Genomic DNA, 17,948 nt, shown 5'->3' with positions numbered 1-17,948 from the left:
GGTGAGTCTCCCTGATGGTGGCTCCGCTCCCCAGCGCCTCTGTCTTTATATTCAGTCTGGGTCCCGTGTTTAGTCCACAGGACACCCCTTTCTCCTCCCATTCCACGAATGTCTGTTTGCATTGGTGTGAGGCCAGAATTGTTCCATTCAATCTCATCTCTTTTAGATCTACTCAGTGACCTGACATTAATCAAAATACACACACCAAAATAAATAAAAATGGAACATGCAATCAAAGACTGTCGTTTGAAACCTATTTAAGTGTGAAACCTGAAACCATGACAAGCGGCAGGAATGGAGATCTGGAAAATTGCATGTGTGGACCCTCCATGGAGCACACTCACACGGCGTGTAGAAACAGGTGAGTCTCTCCATCTGAATTACCTTCAGTCTGTATTCATTGGTTTGAGGCCAGAATTCTTTCTGTTAATCTCATTTCTTTTAGATCTACTCAGTAATTTGACATTACTCAAAACACACACTCTAAAAAACAACCAAAAAATAACAGAATATGCATTGAATGACTGCCTTTTGAAACCAGATTGACCTGTGACATCTGAAACCAGTGATTAGCGGCAGGAATGGAGATCTGGGAAATGGCATGTGTGGACCCTCCATGGACCACACTCACACGGCGTGTAGAAATAGGTGAGTCTCTCCATTTTAATCACCCTCAGAAACAAAGAAACTGTCTCTACAAAAGATGACAGTACCTATCACAAACATTCAAATAGAGTAGATTAGAATAGGGTTGCATAAAATAATGTCTTAAAAGTATGTTGTCTAGTAATGAGTACATTTTAATTTCTGTTTCTTGCTGTCTGAATTCAACTATGATGAATGAATAAATGATTAATCACTAAATATATATACCTTGCTATATACCGAAGGCCCCCTAAGAGAAATGGAGATGTAGACGATGTCATTCATTTCTTTAAGCAACTTTCAATGCAGGTGGTGATGAAATGCTGTATTTACTCAATGAAATCTTTATTCTACAAGCATATGTACTAGACTTTAGTTGAGTCTCTCTTTCTCTCTCTCTCTCTCTCTCTCATGTTATTTTAATTTCTTTTTGTAGCTAAACAAATTAATTTAATGTCCAACGGGAGATATCTATCATTCCCAAATAAGCCAGTTTCTCCACCTGACTGGAGTAATGCAATTCTATCCTCCCCACTGCTCAGGCCAAAATCCTTGGAGGCATCCTGTGTCCTTGTCCGTACCGAATGCAAACATTGAAACAGGCCCTGCAATTGTGATTAAGCTGGCTGCATCTCAGAATTTAAAGAGGCCTATGCATGGAGTGGGCTGGTTTCTAGTCCTAAAAATGTTAACACTCTTCAAAAAAAGACCACCAGATCCATACTTGTAGTTGACAATACTTCATTAATTACTACAGCTCAGAAGTATGCTCACCATGGGAAACACAGTATCTCAGTTAGAGCGTGTTAGGAAGAACCTACAGCTGGACTTGGGGTAAAATAGAGGAAGCTTTAGTTTGGGTGCTGCCAGAAATCAGAGAAGTTGATCACTGAATGCATTCAGAAATCTTCCCTATTTAGAGTGTAAATAATCGTGATTATAAAGCTGTACTTGATAAAGAAGCAGCAGTCACTCATTTTAGCTGAGAAAGAGACATGTTTTTAGATTACACAATAAAATGGATACTTGGGTTTTCTTAATTATTTTAAAATTTTCAATTTAAAAAAATTATTTTATTAAAGTTTAAGCAATAATAGGATTCTACGATCTCAGAGTGACCTTGTCTGATTTTTTTATGAGATTATTTGTGTCCCACAGAACAACCCTGTTGGGCAGATAAAATATATTATGCTCACTTTGTTAAAGATGGCGCTGCCCACGTGGAAGCCATCGCCCAGGCAATATTAATGTGTGTTGGGGGCGGGCTGTGGGCAGGCAGGATCCTTGTAGCCTGGGGCTTGGTTTTAGGACTAAGCCTTTTCCACCCTTTTTGATGTGGGGTGGTACAATCCTATCATGCCTCAGATAAGTGACTTTGTATTAGAGACTTCCCTATTTTGTATATTGGATTAAAGTTTTTGATTTCTGTACCATAAAGTGGGGCAGACCAGGAGCTTGCTCTCTCGGTTCCTGAGATGAGCATTAGAGAGCAGAGCAGATAAAGGCCACTTGGAGGAGGCCAGGAGAAGCAGCCAAGATGGCAGAGTGCTGAAGGAAAAGCCAGTTTGTGCAGAGTTTGTGCAAGGAGAAGGAAGGAGATGGGGAACAGAGGTGAAAAAGACTGGTGAGCTAGAAACCTTTGATTCCATGAAACTCGGATAAGTCAGTAGCTTTGTGAGCACTGAAGGGGTGGGTTTTGGAGCTCAGTGTGTGTTTTACTTGCCCGCCAGGTGCAAGCTAGGATTAAAGATGATGGACCACAAGTTTTTGGCTCTGTTGTTTCATTACCATCTGTCTGAATCTAATGCGAACCTGCATGGGCCAGGCGGCTGTGATGGTGGCTGCAGCCACTGGCTTTACAAACCCTCTTACTTGTGCCCGTCTGGCCAGGCTGGAGATAACACTGAAGCCTAGCCATGGGGCTCAGGCCGTTCCAGGAGGGCAGGAACTGCATGTATTTCATTCTCAAATGGGCAGTGGTGCCTCCTTGTAGGCCAGAGGTAGTTTCTCTTTGTGTCCCCAGGGAAGACACAGGCCCTGTCTCCAAGTCATTCTGGCTCTTCTGCTGCTTTTCAGAGCTTTGTATCCTCAGTCGGCCTCCCTGCCTGAGCGCTGTGACCCACCCTGCATGGGTGACCCAGATCTGTCCTCAGAACCCAGCAGACAAGACTGCTTTTCTTTTTCCTTTTCTTTTGAAAATGACAACTTTGTTTAGTTTCTGATCGACTGATGTCTTCACTCCTTGCTTTTGTATGTTTTTAATATTTCATGCCTCATTTGCTGGAAATGCTTGGATTGAGGGGTAGGTTTCAGAAGGAGTTCAAGCTGCCACCCTGACCTGGGAGCAGCTGAGGGTCTCTCTGTGCCTCCCCTGGGCTGTAGTTTCCTGACATGTGACACCACCCAGTCACCTCCCATCATCCAAGTGGTACTCTGTGCATTGACTGTTATAGTTTGTTATGCTCTAAACCTTCCCAAGGAAACGCTAGGCCATGCTCTGTGGGTATTAACTTCTTTATTTCTTAAATAGCAACATTTATAATGACAGATTCTAGCACAACTAATTGCTTTCCACATAGCCTTTTGCCACTTGTCAACAATTTAGGGCAAGAGTGTATGTAAGTCAGGAGAAAGAAGCCTGAAGCTAACTCATTCTCCTGGCATGGAGGCAGAGTAAGACTGGGAGCATCAGATTCCTAGACGCCTCTGTCACTACCCTTATGCTCATGATGACTGAGTCATTCCTCGTGCCTGAAAACCCCCACCCCATGGAGTTCTGTTCCATGCACAAAGTGCAACTTTGACACTGTTTTATTTTTTAATTGAAGTTGAAAGAGAGAGCTTGAGAAAGAGAGAGAGAGAGAAACATCAACTCGTTGTCCAACTTATTTGCTCTATTTACTAGTGTACTTATTGATTCCTTCTCCTACCTGCTCTGACCAGGGATCCTGAAAGGGCCAGGATGATACTATTCCACTGAGCAACATGGTCAGGGCATTGACATTGTGTTTAAGCATCTGAGTTAAAGAAAAGATATAAATGGAGGAAGAACTTTAACTACCCTTTCTTGAAAGCCCAAAGGCTCCAAAATTAGAAGAACTTTCAGCCTCCTTGATGCTCCCTGACGGCACCCAGTACAAATCACTAAGGAACGTTAGTTCTCACACTATTTGTCCTCGCACTAAACGTGCTCGCAGCAGATAACAGCGGTGTCATGAGGGACGCCGACTGTCAGAGAGGAGGGACGGAGAGAAGCTGGGGTGTGGAGACCTGTCCTGACACATGGCGAGCTGCTCTCGGCCTCAGCAGCATCTAACTCACACTACCTTCAGTTTTTGTCTCAAAGTTCATTTGTCTGACTCTTGTACCAACATTGCTATGGCTCTCAGCCATGGTGGCCAGCCCTAAGGGGCTCTATCCAATGTTTGAGAAGTAAGCTACCAGTTTGGGACATGAACCCCGAGACCTGGGTTAATACACCCACTGCTGTCTTGCTTCTCTCCAAGATGTACAGCACAAACGGTATTTCTAGGTTAGGAAGACCTAGAGCTAGGGCTACTTGTAACCCCTTTTTAACAGTCTGAAAAGCACAGTCCTTTCCCAGCCCCCAATCCATGGGCTCTGTTTCTTCCTCTTTTGTAACTTCACAGAGGGGTTAGGCTAACACTGCAGAATAGGGGATCCACAAACGACAGAATCCTACTGCACCCAGGAACTCTCTAACTTGTCTCCACATGCTGGGGACTGGGATGTTCTGAATAATCTGTTTCTGTACTACTTCTAGCCTCCTCTTCCCCTGGTGGAGAATGATTCCCAAGTGTTTTACTTGCCTTTGGCAGATCTGGGCCTTCTTCATCTACACCATGTATCCATTCTTTTCTAGATGATGGAGAAATTTGTCAGTTCCTCCAGCACATCCTTGGAGAGACTCGTGACACAGGAACAGATCAGCCACGCACTGGAGGAGGACACATCCAATGTCCTGTGTAGGATACCACCAGAGGTCATGAGCAAAGGCCTCCCCAAAGATGGTGGGGGAGTTCTTGAGCCCTTACACGAGCCTAGTCCAGGTGTATTACACCTGGATTCCTTCCAAAGCTTATCTAAGAATCAGGCATTGTCTTTGGCTAATGGGCAGTCCCCAGGCTTTTACTCTATCTGTACTGGCACCTGATTTATTGCCAACCCAGAAGGATTGTCCTCAGCCCATACTCCAGACCAATTCTGGGTTAGCCTCTGACTAGGTGGCTTCCCAGGCTCAGTAGCAAAAATCCTCCATTTTTCCTTTCTGAGGACCGTTATTGTTATAACAAGTCTGGGCTTTGGTACCTGCTAGTCTAGCTGGCCATTGTCAGCAAAAGATACAGCAGCCTTCAGTTTGCTTAGCAATTCACACCCCAGCAGGGGCACTGAGCAGTCAGGCATGTACAAAATCTGACACATAACCTCATGACCTCCCATAGTACATTTATACGGCAGGCAAATTCCTGTTCTGCTTGTTTTCCTGTCGCTCCTATAATGTCCACCTTAAAAGTGGAGAGTGGCACTACTGGCTGGCTCACCACGAAGTGTTCAGCCCCTGTATCAATCAGAAAGTCCATCTGCTGGCTCCCTACCATCATACAGACCATAGACTCATGGGGCCCTTGAGTCCGATCACCCTCAGTTCAAGAAGAACTCCTCAGCTATGTTGAACAGTGTGTCTTTGGACACACTCCTCCTTTGGAGGAGGCTGGCAAGCTCACCACGCCTTCTCCCGGTTTGGACATTTGTTTTCCAGTGACCGGTTACCCGGCATATAGCACACTGATCACAGAGAAAAGGGGTCCTGCCTGACCTTCCTTCCTTTCCCTTGCCTGTCTTCTTTCCGTTTTCAAACAGGAGAGGCTTTCCTTTGCCCTTGTGCTGAAGGGCAGCAGCTATGAGCTCAGCTTTCTTCTTCATTCTTCGCTCGTCCTCCTGCCTGCTCGCAGCCTCTCTATTGACGTAGACCTTGTTGCCTACTTCCAGAGGTTGGGAAATGTTCAGCTCTGCAAAGCCTTCTAATTTCTGGAGCTTCTTTTTGGTTCACGAGACACTGAAATTTCAGGTACCAGCAGCGACGATTGCTTCTTGGGTGGGGTGGAACACTTCCCTGACTTTACTGCCAGTACAAGAGATGCTTAAGCCCTGAGCCCAGGGCGAGGGTGCAAACTAGCGTGAGGCAAGTGTCCATGTAAGGAAACTGGTCGGGGTGGCCAGGATCTCCAGTCACTATCTGTATACTTTCTACATAATGGACCTAGCTAAGTTTTCTTCTGCTGGCCACCCAACCTCAAATGTAGGCCATTCCATATCATGCAAGGTTCTCACTTTCCCTGGGGATGTGGTGACTCCATAATTCCCCGAGAACCCTTTACGCAAATTCTAGATGGTATCTGGCTGCACAGCACTTGCCTGGAACAGACGACACCACTCATGCGACACCCAGTTGTCTCCTTTGCCCAGCTCACCCCACAGCTGCTGCAGCTACAAGGGGAAAGTTCCGAGGCACCCCCACGACACCACTGTGTGGCTCCAGAAAGCCCCGGTCCTCTAGGGATATCCAGACTCTGGGTTTCAATCGGGGTGTCGCCCCAGCTCTGAGCTCTTGAAGGTCTGCGGGCACCCAGACTGACCCTGCATCAGGTGGGCACCGAGCCCGTTCTGCCCACACCACCTGTCCAGGGGGAATTTCAGCCTATCACGTTCCCAGGTGCCACCACCATAGAGACCACCGCCATGTGGATTTTCCTAGATTCCTCTTCCTAAACTGTAGCCAGGCCACTCACTGGTTGGGTCCCCGCCCCTAGAGCCAGGACCTCAATCTCCTTGGCCTCTAAACCCGAGGCTCTGCCCGCTGCCTGTCCCAGCTCCGAGGTCCCACTAGTCTCTGTTCCACTTCCCGCCCTGAGTCCTGGACTCTGCCTTATGTGGAGTGAGAACACTTTCTTAAAGTTTTTGATCATCCTGGCCAAGGGACTGGTTTTTCCTTGTGAACCTCCTATACTGCCCACGAATTACATCAGTCATGTCACAAGAAGTAATTGGGAAAAAGTAAGGGAAATTTGGAGAGGACGCCACTCGCTTCGGCCCTGTGGGAGAGAGTCGGGAACCCTCTCCCATTGTTTGTCTGATTCACTCTGTACTCACCCTCATTCACACAACCTCACACAACCCGCGGAGGGTGACAAGTCACCACTCCTAACCCATGGGGCCTGCTGTCCATACCTGTGAAAGGTGACGAGTCACCACTCCTAACCTGTGAAGAGTGAAGAGTCACCATCCTAACCTGTCCTGTGGAGAGTGATCAGTCACCACTCCTAACCTGTGGAGGGTGAGAGTCACTGCTCCGGAGGGTGATCAGGCTTCCCTGTTGCCCACCCTGTTCCTTCTATGCCTAATCGTGATTCTGGAGCGCCCTCGTTCTTTCATTTCTTCATTGTCTGGTCCTTGCTGGGACCTGCGAAGGGTAACCCCCTTCCGTCCTACAGAGGCATCCACATGGGGAAATCCCAGGCTTATGCTCAACAGATGAGTCTACAGGGCTGCTTGGGGGCTCCCAAAGGAGGTGCCTGAAGTATGCCAATTGCAGGCATCTTTTCTCCTCGCTTCCCAGCCAATGCGCAAGAAATCTGTTGCGGGAAAACTACACCCAAACGAGGATAACAGCCGCCAAGACAACTTAATAGAGGAAGAATTTATTAATAGCCGGCAGCACATGTGGGCCTTGTAGCACCAAAGCATAAGCTCCTAAAGTTAGAATGCTTACATATTATATACCTTTTAAAGTGTCCATGCAAGGGGCACGTGGTTCCCTTGTCTGAGGTCCAACTTGCACCTCACGAATCAAGGAAGGACAGGAGAGTTTCAGTGGGGCAGCAAGGTGGAAGGGGTCTGGACCCCTGGACCTATTTATTTACAGGCTCTGTTTTTCTTGCGAGTAATGTAAGGGTCTCCAGGATCCATCACAGATCGATAGGATGTGGATAATCTCTCACTGGCTGAGTCAGTCATTCTGCAGTCCCCTTCTCCTGCATTCTTCTGGTTTCCTCCCCTCTCAGCAGGACTCCTTTTCTATTTTCTTTTCTTTTGAAAATGACTGCTCTGCTCTCTTTCTGATCAACTGATGTCTTCACCCCTTGCTTTTGAGTGTTCTGAGTATTTCATGCTTCATTTGCTGGAAATTTTAAGAATTGAGGGTTAAATTTCAGAGGAAGCTCAAGCTGCCATCCTGACCCAGGAGCAGTGTAGGGTCTGTCAGTGCATCCCACCTGGCTGTAGTTTCCTGACATGTGACACCACCCAGCCGTCTCCTGTCAACCAAGTGGTCTTCCTTGCATTGATTGTTATTGTTTGTAATGCTCTAAGCATTCCCAAGGACCTGGTAGGCCATGCCCTGTGGGCATTAGTTTGTCTGTTCCTTAAATGACAACATTTAAAATGACAGGTCCCACATGTCTGGTTTTCTTTCTACATAGTCTTTTGCCACTTGTCAGCAAACCAGGCCAAGTGCATTAGGCAAGAGAAATAAGCTTGAAGCTAGTTTATTCTTCTGACCTTGACGCAGAGTAACACAGGGAGAATCAGATCCCTAGAGAGCCTTCTGTCATTAACCTTATGCTCATGATGACTGAGTCATTCCTTGTACGTGACAAACCTCACCCATGGAGTTCTGTTCCAACAACCAAGTGCAACATTGACAGTGTGATTTTTGTTTTCTTTTTTAAAGTGAGAGGCTGAAAAGCAGGGAGGCAGACAGAGAGACTCCCGAATTCAGCCTGACCTGGATCCACCCAGCAAGCCCACTAGGGTGTGATGCTCTGCCCATCGGGGACAGCTACTCCCTTGCTCGAAACGAAACCATTTCAATGCCTTAGGAGAGGCCATGGAGCCATCTTCAGAGCACCCAGGGCCAAATGGCTCGAATCATTTCAGCCATGGCTACAGGATGATAGAGAGAGAGAGAGAGAGAGAGAGAGAGAAATGGGAAGCATGGAGAAGCAGATGGTCATTTTTCCTGTGTGCCCTGACCAGGGATCTAACCATTGACCTTGATGGGACTGCATGATGCTTAATCCATTGAACCAGTGTTCATGGCACTGACACTGTTTTTAATCATCTGATTAAAGAAAGGATTATAAGTGGAGGAAGAACTTTAACTTTCCTTTTTTTTTAAGTGAGCGATAGGAAGGCTGAGAAAGATTCCCACATGAGTGCTGATTGGGATGAACGCTGCAAGCCCCATTCAAGGAAATACTCTACCCATCTGGGTGGCTGATCCATTGCTCAGCAAGCGAGTATTTCTAGCTCTTGAGGCAAGGCCATGGCATCCTCAGTGCCCGAGATCAACTGTTCTGGAATCACTTGAGTCATGGCTGTGGGAGGGGATTGGGGGTGAAGGGTAGAAAAACCCATGGTTGCTTCTCCTGTGTTTCCTGACCAGGAACTGAACCCAGGACTTGGTGGGCCGACGCTCTACCACTGAGCCAACGGGCCATCACCTCCCGTAGGCTCTAAAATAAGAAGTAGAGAAGCTTCAGCTTCCTTGTTGCCTCCTGATGACACCAAATACAGATCGCTATGGACTAGTAGTGCTCACCTTTCGTGGCCTCTCACTTAATGTGCTCACAGCAGATAACCTGGTGGCTGAAGGAGGTATTCTGAGAGCCTGAGGGTCCCAACTCTGTCAGAGATGGGTGATGGAGAGAAGCTGCACTGTGGAGACAGGTCCTGACACATGGTGAGCAGGTCTCAGTCTCAGCAGCATCTAGCTTTCACTGCCCATTGAGAGAGAGGATCCCTGGAGGGTATAGAGTGTGGGGCAAGTCTCATAGTTTGCTTTATAAGGTCTCTAAGAAATAGGCTTTTTAAAGGGCAAGCAGCACTCACAGGGACAGAGAATTACTGCAGAGGAGGGAGAATCTGAAACTCAGGGAAGACTCTGAGTAGAAAGAGGACCCTTTGGGAACAAGGCCATGGAAGCCCCCCATTCGCTGTGTCAGCCCCATGTTGCTCACATACACAGAGATGATCACATGACTGCAAGACGAATCATTTATTGACAGGTAGAGGAAGGTCTTATTCATGGCAGAGTTCCCCTGGCATGGTAAAGAGAGTCAGAAATTTGAAGAAAACCTTTTCATTTCTGGTAAGTTGCTGAGTCTTTCCAGATGAATAGAGATAATCCTGAAGATACTAGAATAAAGCTTTCATGGGCGATAGTGATGGAAACTGGCTCAAATCGTTTGTCACAGAATGACATGGGGACCATGGAACGAAGATCCTGGCTCCCAGTGAAGGAGGATTCACACAGCACTAAGAAGCAGATGACAGAGGAACAAAAACAGTAAGCACTTCCTGGGTTTCATTGACACAAAGAGAATTTCTATTACACATAGAAAAAGTTAAGAAATAAATATCAACCTGCACTCTAACTTCTTCTTAGACAGAATATGGGGAAGGAGTGAATTGAGTCCATGATTTTCTCTGACCGTTCCCATCATAGCCTCCCCTAAACTCAGTCTATGCAAAGAAAGATGAATCAATGAAAGAACTGAGGCTAGTGTCGGCCATTGTCCACATTAAAAGTTTTGAGGAATTGTTGATAAACTGAGGAAGAATGTGAATAACCGTAGCTACCTCTTATTAAATGCTGACTGTACAAAGCCATAGCTGCTAAGACTTCCCCATATATCATCTGAATAGAGCCCCACAGTTAATCTGAGGTGGGAAGCAGATGAGGAAATTCAGATCTGATTCTCCTGGTGGAGGACAACTGGAAGGTGAGTCAGTCTATTTCCAGATCAGAAGTGCAGGATGTGCAGAGATCAAAGGAAGACATGACTGCCACAAATTGGAGGGTGGGACCACAGCTTTGGGGCTTGGAAGATGGATTAAACATTGATATGTATTTGAGTTTCATACTCACACCTTAGTAATTTCTTTCTATTTTAAATTTTAAGTTTAACAATATTGAGGACATTATCAGTTAACTGAGGACATTTCACCAGGAGGATATCCATACAGTGGCTCTGTACAGTATATATTTTTGTTTTTCTTTTCATTGCTTAGGTCACTTGCTCTAAAATTCATACAACATGTGGGTCCTGAAACCAGAAAACCCTTCTCCAAATTTCAAACTTGTCGTGCAAGCTTAATTGCCAAATGATTTCTATTTCAATCTCTGCACATAAGCTTTTATTGGTTTTGGAAATTAGTAATTACTGGGCCATGCCTCTCCATCAGACATCACCCACCTGGAGTCCTGAGCATCTTTGCCATTTCGGCTGTGGAGGCAGCGATCTGCAGAGACAGAACAGAGCACAGTCACTCTCCAACCCATTTACTCCCCAGCAAGAAACCAAAGACTTCTCAGCAAGAAACCAAAGATTTTTTCAGGTGAGGGCAGAAGTGACTGATTGGAGGTGTTTCTGCTCTTAAATGTCTCCATTCAGTATCATAGGAATTTAGGGAGAGAAAACCAGAGAGAGCTAAACTTACCAGCATTGGTCACATCCAGTATGTTTTCCTTAGGGATTCCCTGTTTTAGACAAAGTTCCTCAAACCTTTTCTTGAGTTTTGGACTCACATCTGGTTTTCGTCCTGTGAAAACAGTGACAGTAACTGCTGTGTCTTACGTATCGGTCATAGAGGCTACAGGTGGCATGTGGAAGGTTGGATGGGAACTGGATGGCAGTGATCAGTGCTTAGGTAGAAATTAGGAATAAGCTATAACTGGTCTTGAATTTGACATTTTCGGATATCTTTGGGGAATGAAGAAAGATTCTATTCCCACCACCGAGCCTGAGGGATTTCCGAAGGTGAGCACCTCTCTTCAGAGAAGGACAGATTTCCCAGGGCATAAATGGGAAGAACATTTTGTTTCCAGCCCACTCCAAGGTGACAGTCAGTATGAAGATACTCTACCGAACAACTCCATGTATTGGGTTTCTTTATCATTCTTGAAATTTGAAACATAATTAATAAGGTATTCATTATAGTCTCCTTCAACCATGTTAAATAGATCGTATCCATCATCTGTGGAGGAAATAAGGCATGCTCAGAATTTCTTCGTCCCTAGGAAGCAAGTGAAACTCTTCACCCATTCTCTTTCATAGAACAGAATCTAGTGATATCTCATGTCCTGAACTACTTCTTCCTAAACTTCATCAGGTGCCTTTTGAGGGTAGCCTTGACAACCAGTTACACATTGATGACTAGTTGTAGAAAATTCATCCACATCTGCAATTTACTTTCTGTTATCTTCCGTGAGGCTCACCTACCACCTTCGGCCATCTGTGCCATCTCTGTATCTCTGTCCTGTCCATAAGACCTACAGCCATTATACTCACAGCACTCGTCTAAGCAATGCATTATGCCAGTGGCCACCAAATACATCAGGGAGTGAACAGGGAATAAAATGTATCCGGAATATTTTCATTCTGTATGTATTTTTACTTTGTTGCAGGTGTTACATATGACTAAACAGCCATCTTATTCTAATGACTTTAGGTGCCAGGTATTAGCTTTTGCACTCTAGGTTTTTCGAGGTGGAGGAGATTGATGATTATATTATCTGATGTATATTACTTAAATAACATTGATCATAAATAGATCAAGGCTCTCGCTGGTTGGCTCAGTAGATAAGGCATCAGCCTGGCAAGTGGACGTCCTGATTTGCTCTCTGGTCAAGGGACACATGTGAAGCGACCATTAGCTACTCCACCTTTCCCTCTCCCCCTATTCTCTCCCTTCACCTCTAGCAACGGCTGGCTCGATTGGTCTGAGCATGGGCCCTGGGAGCTAAGAAGAGTTCAAACGGTTTGAGCATTTCAGTCTCAGGTACTAAGGATAGCTGGGTTTATTCAAGGATCAGTTGCAAATGAGGGTACCCATGGATTCCTATTGGGGGACTAGTAGAAGTCTATCTCACAGTGTACCCTCCCTTAACTTAAAAAAAAGGGGGTCAAGATGCTATTGGGATTTAGTAAATTTCTTTCCTTTTGAAGTAGAATTTACAAAGACTTATTTTTGTGTATACTTACAGATAGTACTATATACACCATTCATTTGTGTTGGGTGAAGAAGGATAGTAAAGTGAACACATTCTTCATTTTCTCTGTAAAACATAATGAGCAGATAGATGCCCAAAATTTGTTGCTGAAGCTGGCTCCCTCACAATCCACCTGTAACCCGAGTATCTGGTTCCGTTAACTCGCCCTCCCCAGTTCTTCTCTCTGAGTCTAGAAAAGATTCAGGTCTTTGAGCCATGGAAGAGTGCTGGATGAGTGACTGAGATTTTGGATACAAGCCCACAATGTAAGTGCACACATGCATGTGTGTGTGTCTGTGATGTGTGTATATGTTGTGCTGTGTGAGTATATGTGTGTGTGTTTGTAGAGCTTCAAGAACATATGCAGTCTTCTGTTATTTTTTTCCAAGTATAAAAGGCTGTACTTACTTTCTTTGAAATGTAAAAAGAAGAGAAGAGTTGGCCAGTTCTTGAGTGTTTTCCACAAAGATCCTCAGGTTACCATTTTCTTCTATCTTTTCCCTCACATCTGAGGCCACCATGATAGTATACCACTCCCCTGAGACCTGCAATAAACCAGTGAAAGGCTGGGTGAGAGGAGAAGACGGGGCATCTCATGGACACTCGTCTCCGTGAACCCTGCCTGATGGGCCGGACTCTGAGTGCTGAAGACAGCATGAGAACTCAGGTCAATTGATAGCACATGTGAGGCTCTTTCCACTGTCCCTTCAGTGAAAATGGAGGTCCCCAAATGCTGTCTTCTTTCCACAGAGGACAATTGCTCTTAGACCAATGTTAAAAACCACCCCTTTCTCTAACATGTCAAAGCCTCTTCCTGTCCAGTGGGGCCACCTTGCTTCAGTATCCCCACAGCCACCCCCAAGTCAGACTCCCTATGCTCCCCCAACTCTACCTTTGACATATCAAAGTTGCTTGTCACAACTTCATGGTGTCCTCCCTCGTGGGCACAGACCAGGGTCAGCCCCAGACACAGCAGTAGCAGCTTCATCTTGACAGGGACAACACCAACCCGGCTGCAGTCACTGGGGTGAGTCTCCCTGATGGTGGCTCCGCTCCCCAGTGCCTCTGTCTTTATATTAAGTCTGGATCCTGTCTATAGTCCTCAGGGCACCCCTTTCTCCTCCCATTCCTCAAATGTCTGTGTGCATTGGTGTGAGGCCAGAATTGTTCCTGTCAACCTCATCTCCTTTAGAGCTACTCAGTGACCTGACATTAATCAAAATACACACTCCAGAAAACAAATTAAAAAATTGTATTATCAATGTTGGGCTGCTGTTTGGAACCAGATTGAACTGTAAAATCTGAAACCCAGATGAGCGGCAGGAATGGAGATCTGGGAAATGGCATGTGTGGACCCTCCATGGATCACACTCACACGGCGTGTAGAAATAGGTGAGTCACTCCATTTTAATCACCCTCAAAAACAGAGAAACAGTCTCTACCAAAGATGATTATACCTATTACAGACATTCAAGTAGAGTAGATTAGAATAGGGTCGCATAGAACAATGTCTTAAGTATGGTGTCTGTTGATGAATACATTTTAATTTCTATTTTTTGTGCTCTGAATTCCACCACAGTGAATGGAAAATGTTTATTCACTACATCAATATACTTTGCTACATACCAAGGAACCCCTAACAAAAATGAAGAAGTAGAAAATGTCATCCATTTCTTTAAACAGCCTTCGGTGCAGATGAGGAAATGCTCTATATACTTAATACAAACTTCCTTCTACAAGCATATATACTAAGCTTTGGTTTGGTCTCTCTCTCACTGTTTCTCTCCTTTTCGTGTTATTATAATTTATTTTTCTAGCCAGAGACAGAAATGAAATGTCCAAATGGAGATATTTTTCTTTCCTAAATAAACCAATTTCTCCAGCTGCTGGGGCCAAAATCCTTGGAGGCATCCTGTGTCCTTGTCCCTACCGGATGCAAACGTTGAAACAGGCCCTGTATTTGTGATTAAACTGGCTGCATCCCAGAATTTCAAGGGGCACATGCTTAAAGCGGGCTGGGGTGTAGTATAGTCCTAAAAATGTTAATACTCTTCAAGCAAAGACCATCACGTCCATACTTGTAGTTGAAAAGCCTAGGTTAATTACTGCAGCTAAGAAGTATGCTCAACATGAGGAAAATGGTGTCCCAGTCAGAGTGTGTTAGGAAGAATTACCTCAGAACTTGGGATCAAACTAAGGAAGCTCTAAATTAGGTGCTGTCAGAGATCAGGGGGTGACTATCATTGGATTCATCCATAAATATTACCTATAAGGAGTGAAGATAAGCATGACTATGAAGCTGTATTTGATAAAGAAGCAGCAGTCCCTCATTTTAGCCTAGAGAGACACATGTTTTTGGATGGCACATTAATATGGTTTTTTTGTGTTTTTAAATAGTTCTTTTACTTCTACTTTGTTTCCCTTAAATTTTTTTTTATTAAGTTTTGCACAGTAATATGGTTTTAATGATATTGAAGAGATATTGTCAAATGATGTTTCATGCAAATGTTTATGTCCAACAGAAGAACCAGCTAGAGTCACTGGAGTGAATCTCCCTGATGGTGGCTCAGCTCCCCAGCACCTCTGTCTTTATATTCAGACCGGGTCCAGTCTTTAGTCCACAGGGCACCTCTTTCCTCCTCCTACTCCAAAAATGGTGAGTCACTCAACTTTAATTTTCCTCAAACACAAAGAAATCATTACTACCGAAGATGGTAGTCTCTTTCACAGACATTCAAACAGAGTAGATTAGAATAAGGTCGCATAAAATAATGTCTTGAAAATATGGTGTCTGGTAATGAGTACATTTTAATTTCTATTTCTTGTTGTCTGAATTCAACACCAATGAATGAACATATGTTTAATTGCTATATACATACACTTTGCTACATACCATAGATCCATAACAGAAAAGGAGAAGTAGAAGATCTCATCCATTTCTTCAAACAACCTTCAATGCAGGTGGAGGAATGCTGTATATACTCAATAAAATCTTCATTCTACAAGTACAAGAAGTAATCCAATCAGATAGGACCAATTCCAGACCACTGTGAGTCAGAGAACGGGGTGAGGGAGCTGAGGTGACATGTAAGAAGGCCTTAGGAACACAGGATATGGAGTCAGGTAGACTTTGGCTTCATTCCTATCTCCGTCATTTTGAGCCTATGGGGACAAATTTAACCTCTCAGACCCTTAGTGTCCTCTTTTCTTTCTTTCCTTTTTTTTTTTTTGTTTGTTTGTTTATGTAAGAGGCGTGATGGCAGACACAGATTTTCAGAAGCATCCAATCTGGATCCACTCTCAAGCACACTAGGGGGCTATGCTCTGCCCATCTCAGTCATTCCATTGCTCACTACCGTGACATTTTAGCACCTGAGATGGAGGCTATGAAGACATCCTCAGCGCCTGGGACCAACTTGCTCAAATCGCTTGAGCCATGGCTGTGAGAGAGCAAGAGACAGAGCAAGAGAGAAAGCAAGAGAGAGAAGGGGAAGGGATGGAGTAACAGATGGTAGCTTCTTCTGTGTGCCCTGACCAGGAATCAAACCTGGGACTTCCACACGCCAGGCCGATGCTCTACAGCTGAACCAACTGGCCAGGGCCCTTAGTGTCTTCTTAATGGGGATAATTGTACTTGTATGTACATTGGCATATAATTCAATGGGATGGTGTGTGTAGAACCTCAGATTAATGTCAGAAACTGTTGGGCTGGTGGGATAGGCAAATCATTCCTTCAAAGGTAGGACAAGGGGAAGTCTTACATCTTGGGCAGTTTGTGCGGATGTGCAGGTCATGTGGGAAGGGGATTCCTGGTGAGAGGAATGTTGTGATTTAAGTGAGTATGAGCCAAGCTGGGGCTTGCTACAAGATATAGCTCATTTCTGGTTTGTGCTAATGGTCCCTTCCACACCACTCAACACAGAAAGAGGCCAGTATTCTGGGAGGAAATAGCACAAAACCGTGAGCCTAGGACTTTGGGCATTCTGTCTGTGGCCTGCTGTCACAAGTCATCCCAGCCTCTTGTGTGATCATTCCTACTTTATGCTCAACTGATACCAGTCACTGGTATTTGGAGGCCTGTATCACTGTAGGCACCGTGACTGCACTCTGGGTTGTCCTGCCCCTGACATGAAGGGACTGAGTCTGACAAATGGTGGCAAAGGCCGTGTACTTCATTTGGTCTAGTTGATGCTCCCTGTTGGTCAAGTAACTTTGTAAATATGATATATATATTTTCTCGCTTATCATTTGCATTGGGTGTAGGGGACAGGCTGTAAGCAGGCAGGGTTGTTATAGCCTAAGGCTTAGTTTCAAAATGAAGCTTTTCCCCACACCCTTGATTGTTGCATGGTGTGGGGTGGTGCACTCTCATGAGGAATCCCATTATGCCTCAAATAAGTGACTTTGGGCCCTGGCCGGTTGGCTCAGTGGTAGAGCATCGGCCTGGTGTGCGGGGGACCCAGGTTCAATTCCCGGCCAGGGCACATAGGAGAAGCACCCATTTGCTTCTCCACCCCCCCTCCTTCCTCTCTGTCTCTCCCTTCCCCTCCCACAGCCAAGGCTCCATTGGAGCAAAGATGGCCCGGTCGCTGGGGATGGCTCCTTGGCCTCTGCCCCAGGCGCTAGAGTGGCTCTGGTCGCGGCAGAGCAATGCCCCAGAGGGGCAGAGCATCGCCCCCTGGTGGGCACAGCGTCGCCCCTGGTGGGCATGCCGGGTGGATCCCGGTAGGGCGCATGCGGGAGTCTGTCTGACTGTCTCTCCCCGTTTCCAGCTTCAGAAAAATACAAATAAATAAATAAATAAATAAATAAATAAATAAATAAGTGACTTTGTATCAGAGACTTCCTTGTTTGTATATTGGATTAAAGGTTTTAATTTCTACACTATAAGATGGGGCAGTGGAACCCATGCAAAAACAGAGCAGAGAAAGGCCACGTGGAGGAGAGGAGAAGCAGCCAAGATGGCAGAGTGCTGAAGGAGAAGCCAGTTTTTGCAGAGTTTGTGCAGAGAGAAGGATATGGGGAACAGAGGTGAATAAGGCTGGTGAAGTAGAAACCATTGATTCCAGAAAACTAGGATAAGTCGGTGGTTTTGGGAATCCCTGAATGCAAGGGCAAGTTTTGATTTCTGCACTATACAGTGGGGCAGACCAGGAGCTTGCTCTCTCGGTTCCTGAGATTAACATTAAAAGAGAGACCAGAGAAAGGAGAGCAGATAAAGGCCATGTGG

The 17,948-nt window shown here is 45.3% G+C and overlaps 1 protein-coding gene across 1 annotated transcript; it reads right to left on the bottom strand.

Moving 5' to 3' along the window:
• Positions 1-4,524: 4,524 nt before the first annotated feature.
• LOC136391231 (lipocalin Can f 6.0101-like) lies at positions 4,525-13,706 on the bottom strand. The gene is made up of 9 exons (XM_066362764.1): positions 13,611-13,706; positions 13,127-13,263; positions 12,711-12,784; positions 11,593-11,703; positions 11,167-11,268; positions 10,923-10,968; positions 6,456-6,591; positions 5,483-5,703; positions 4,525-4,627 (listed from the first exon to the last, which is right to left on the bottom strand). Exons 1-9 carry the CDS (start codon positions 13,704-13,706, stop codon positions 4,525-4,527), a joined length of 1,026 nt encoding a protein of 341 aa, XP_066218861.1.
• Between the last annotated feature and the right edge of the window lie 4,242 nt (positions 13,707-17,948).

The sequence above is a fragment of the Saccopteryx leptura genome, chromosome 2 (assembly GCF_036850995.1).
Source record: "Saccopteryx leptura isolate mSacLep1 chromosome 2, mSacLep1_pri_phased_curated, whole genome shotgun sequence".
NCBI classification, from domain to species: Eukaryota; Metazoa; Chordata; class Mammalia; order Chiroptera; family Emballonuridae; genus Saccopteryx; species Saccopteryx leptura.
This window is presented reverse-complemented; position numbering and strand designations above follow the sequence as displayed.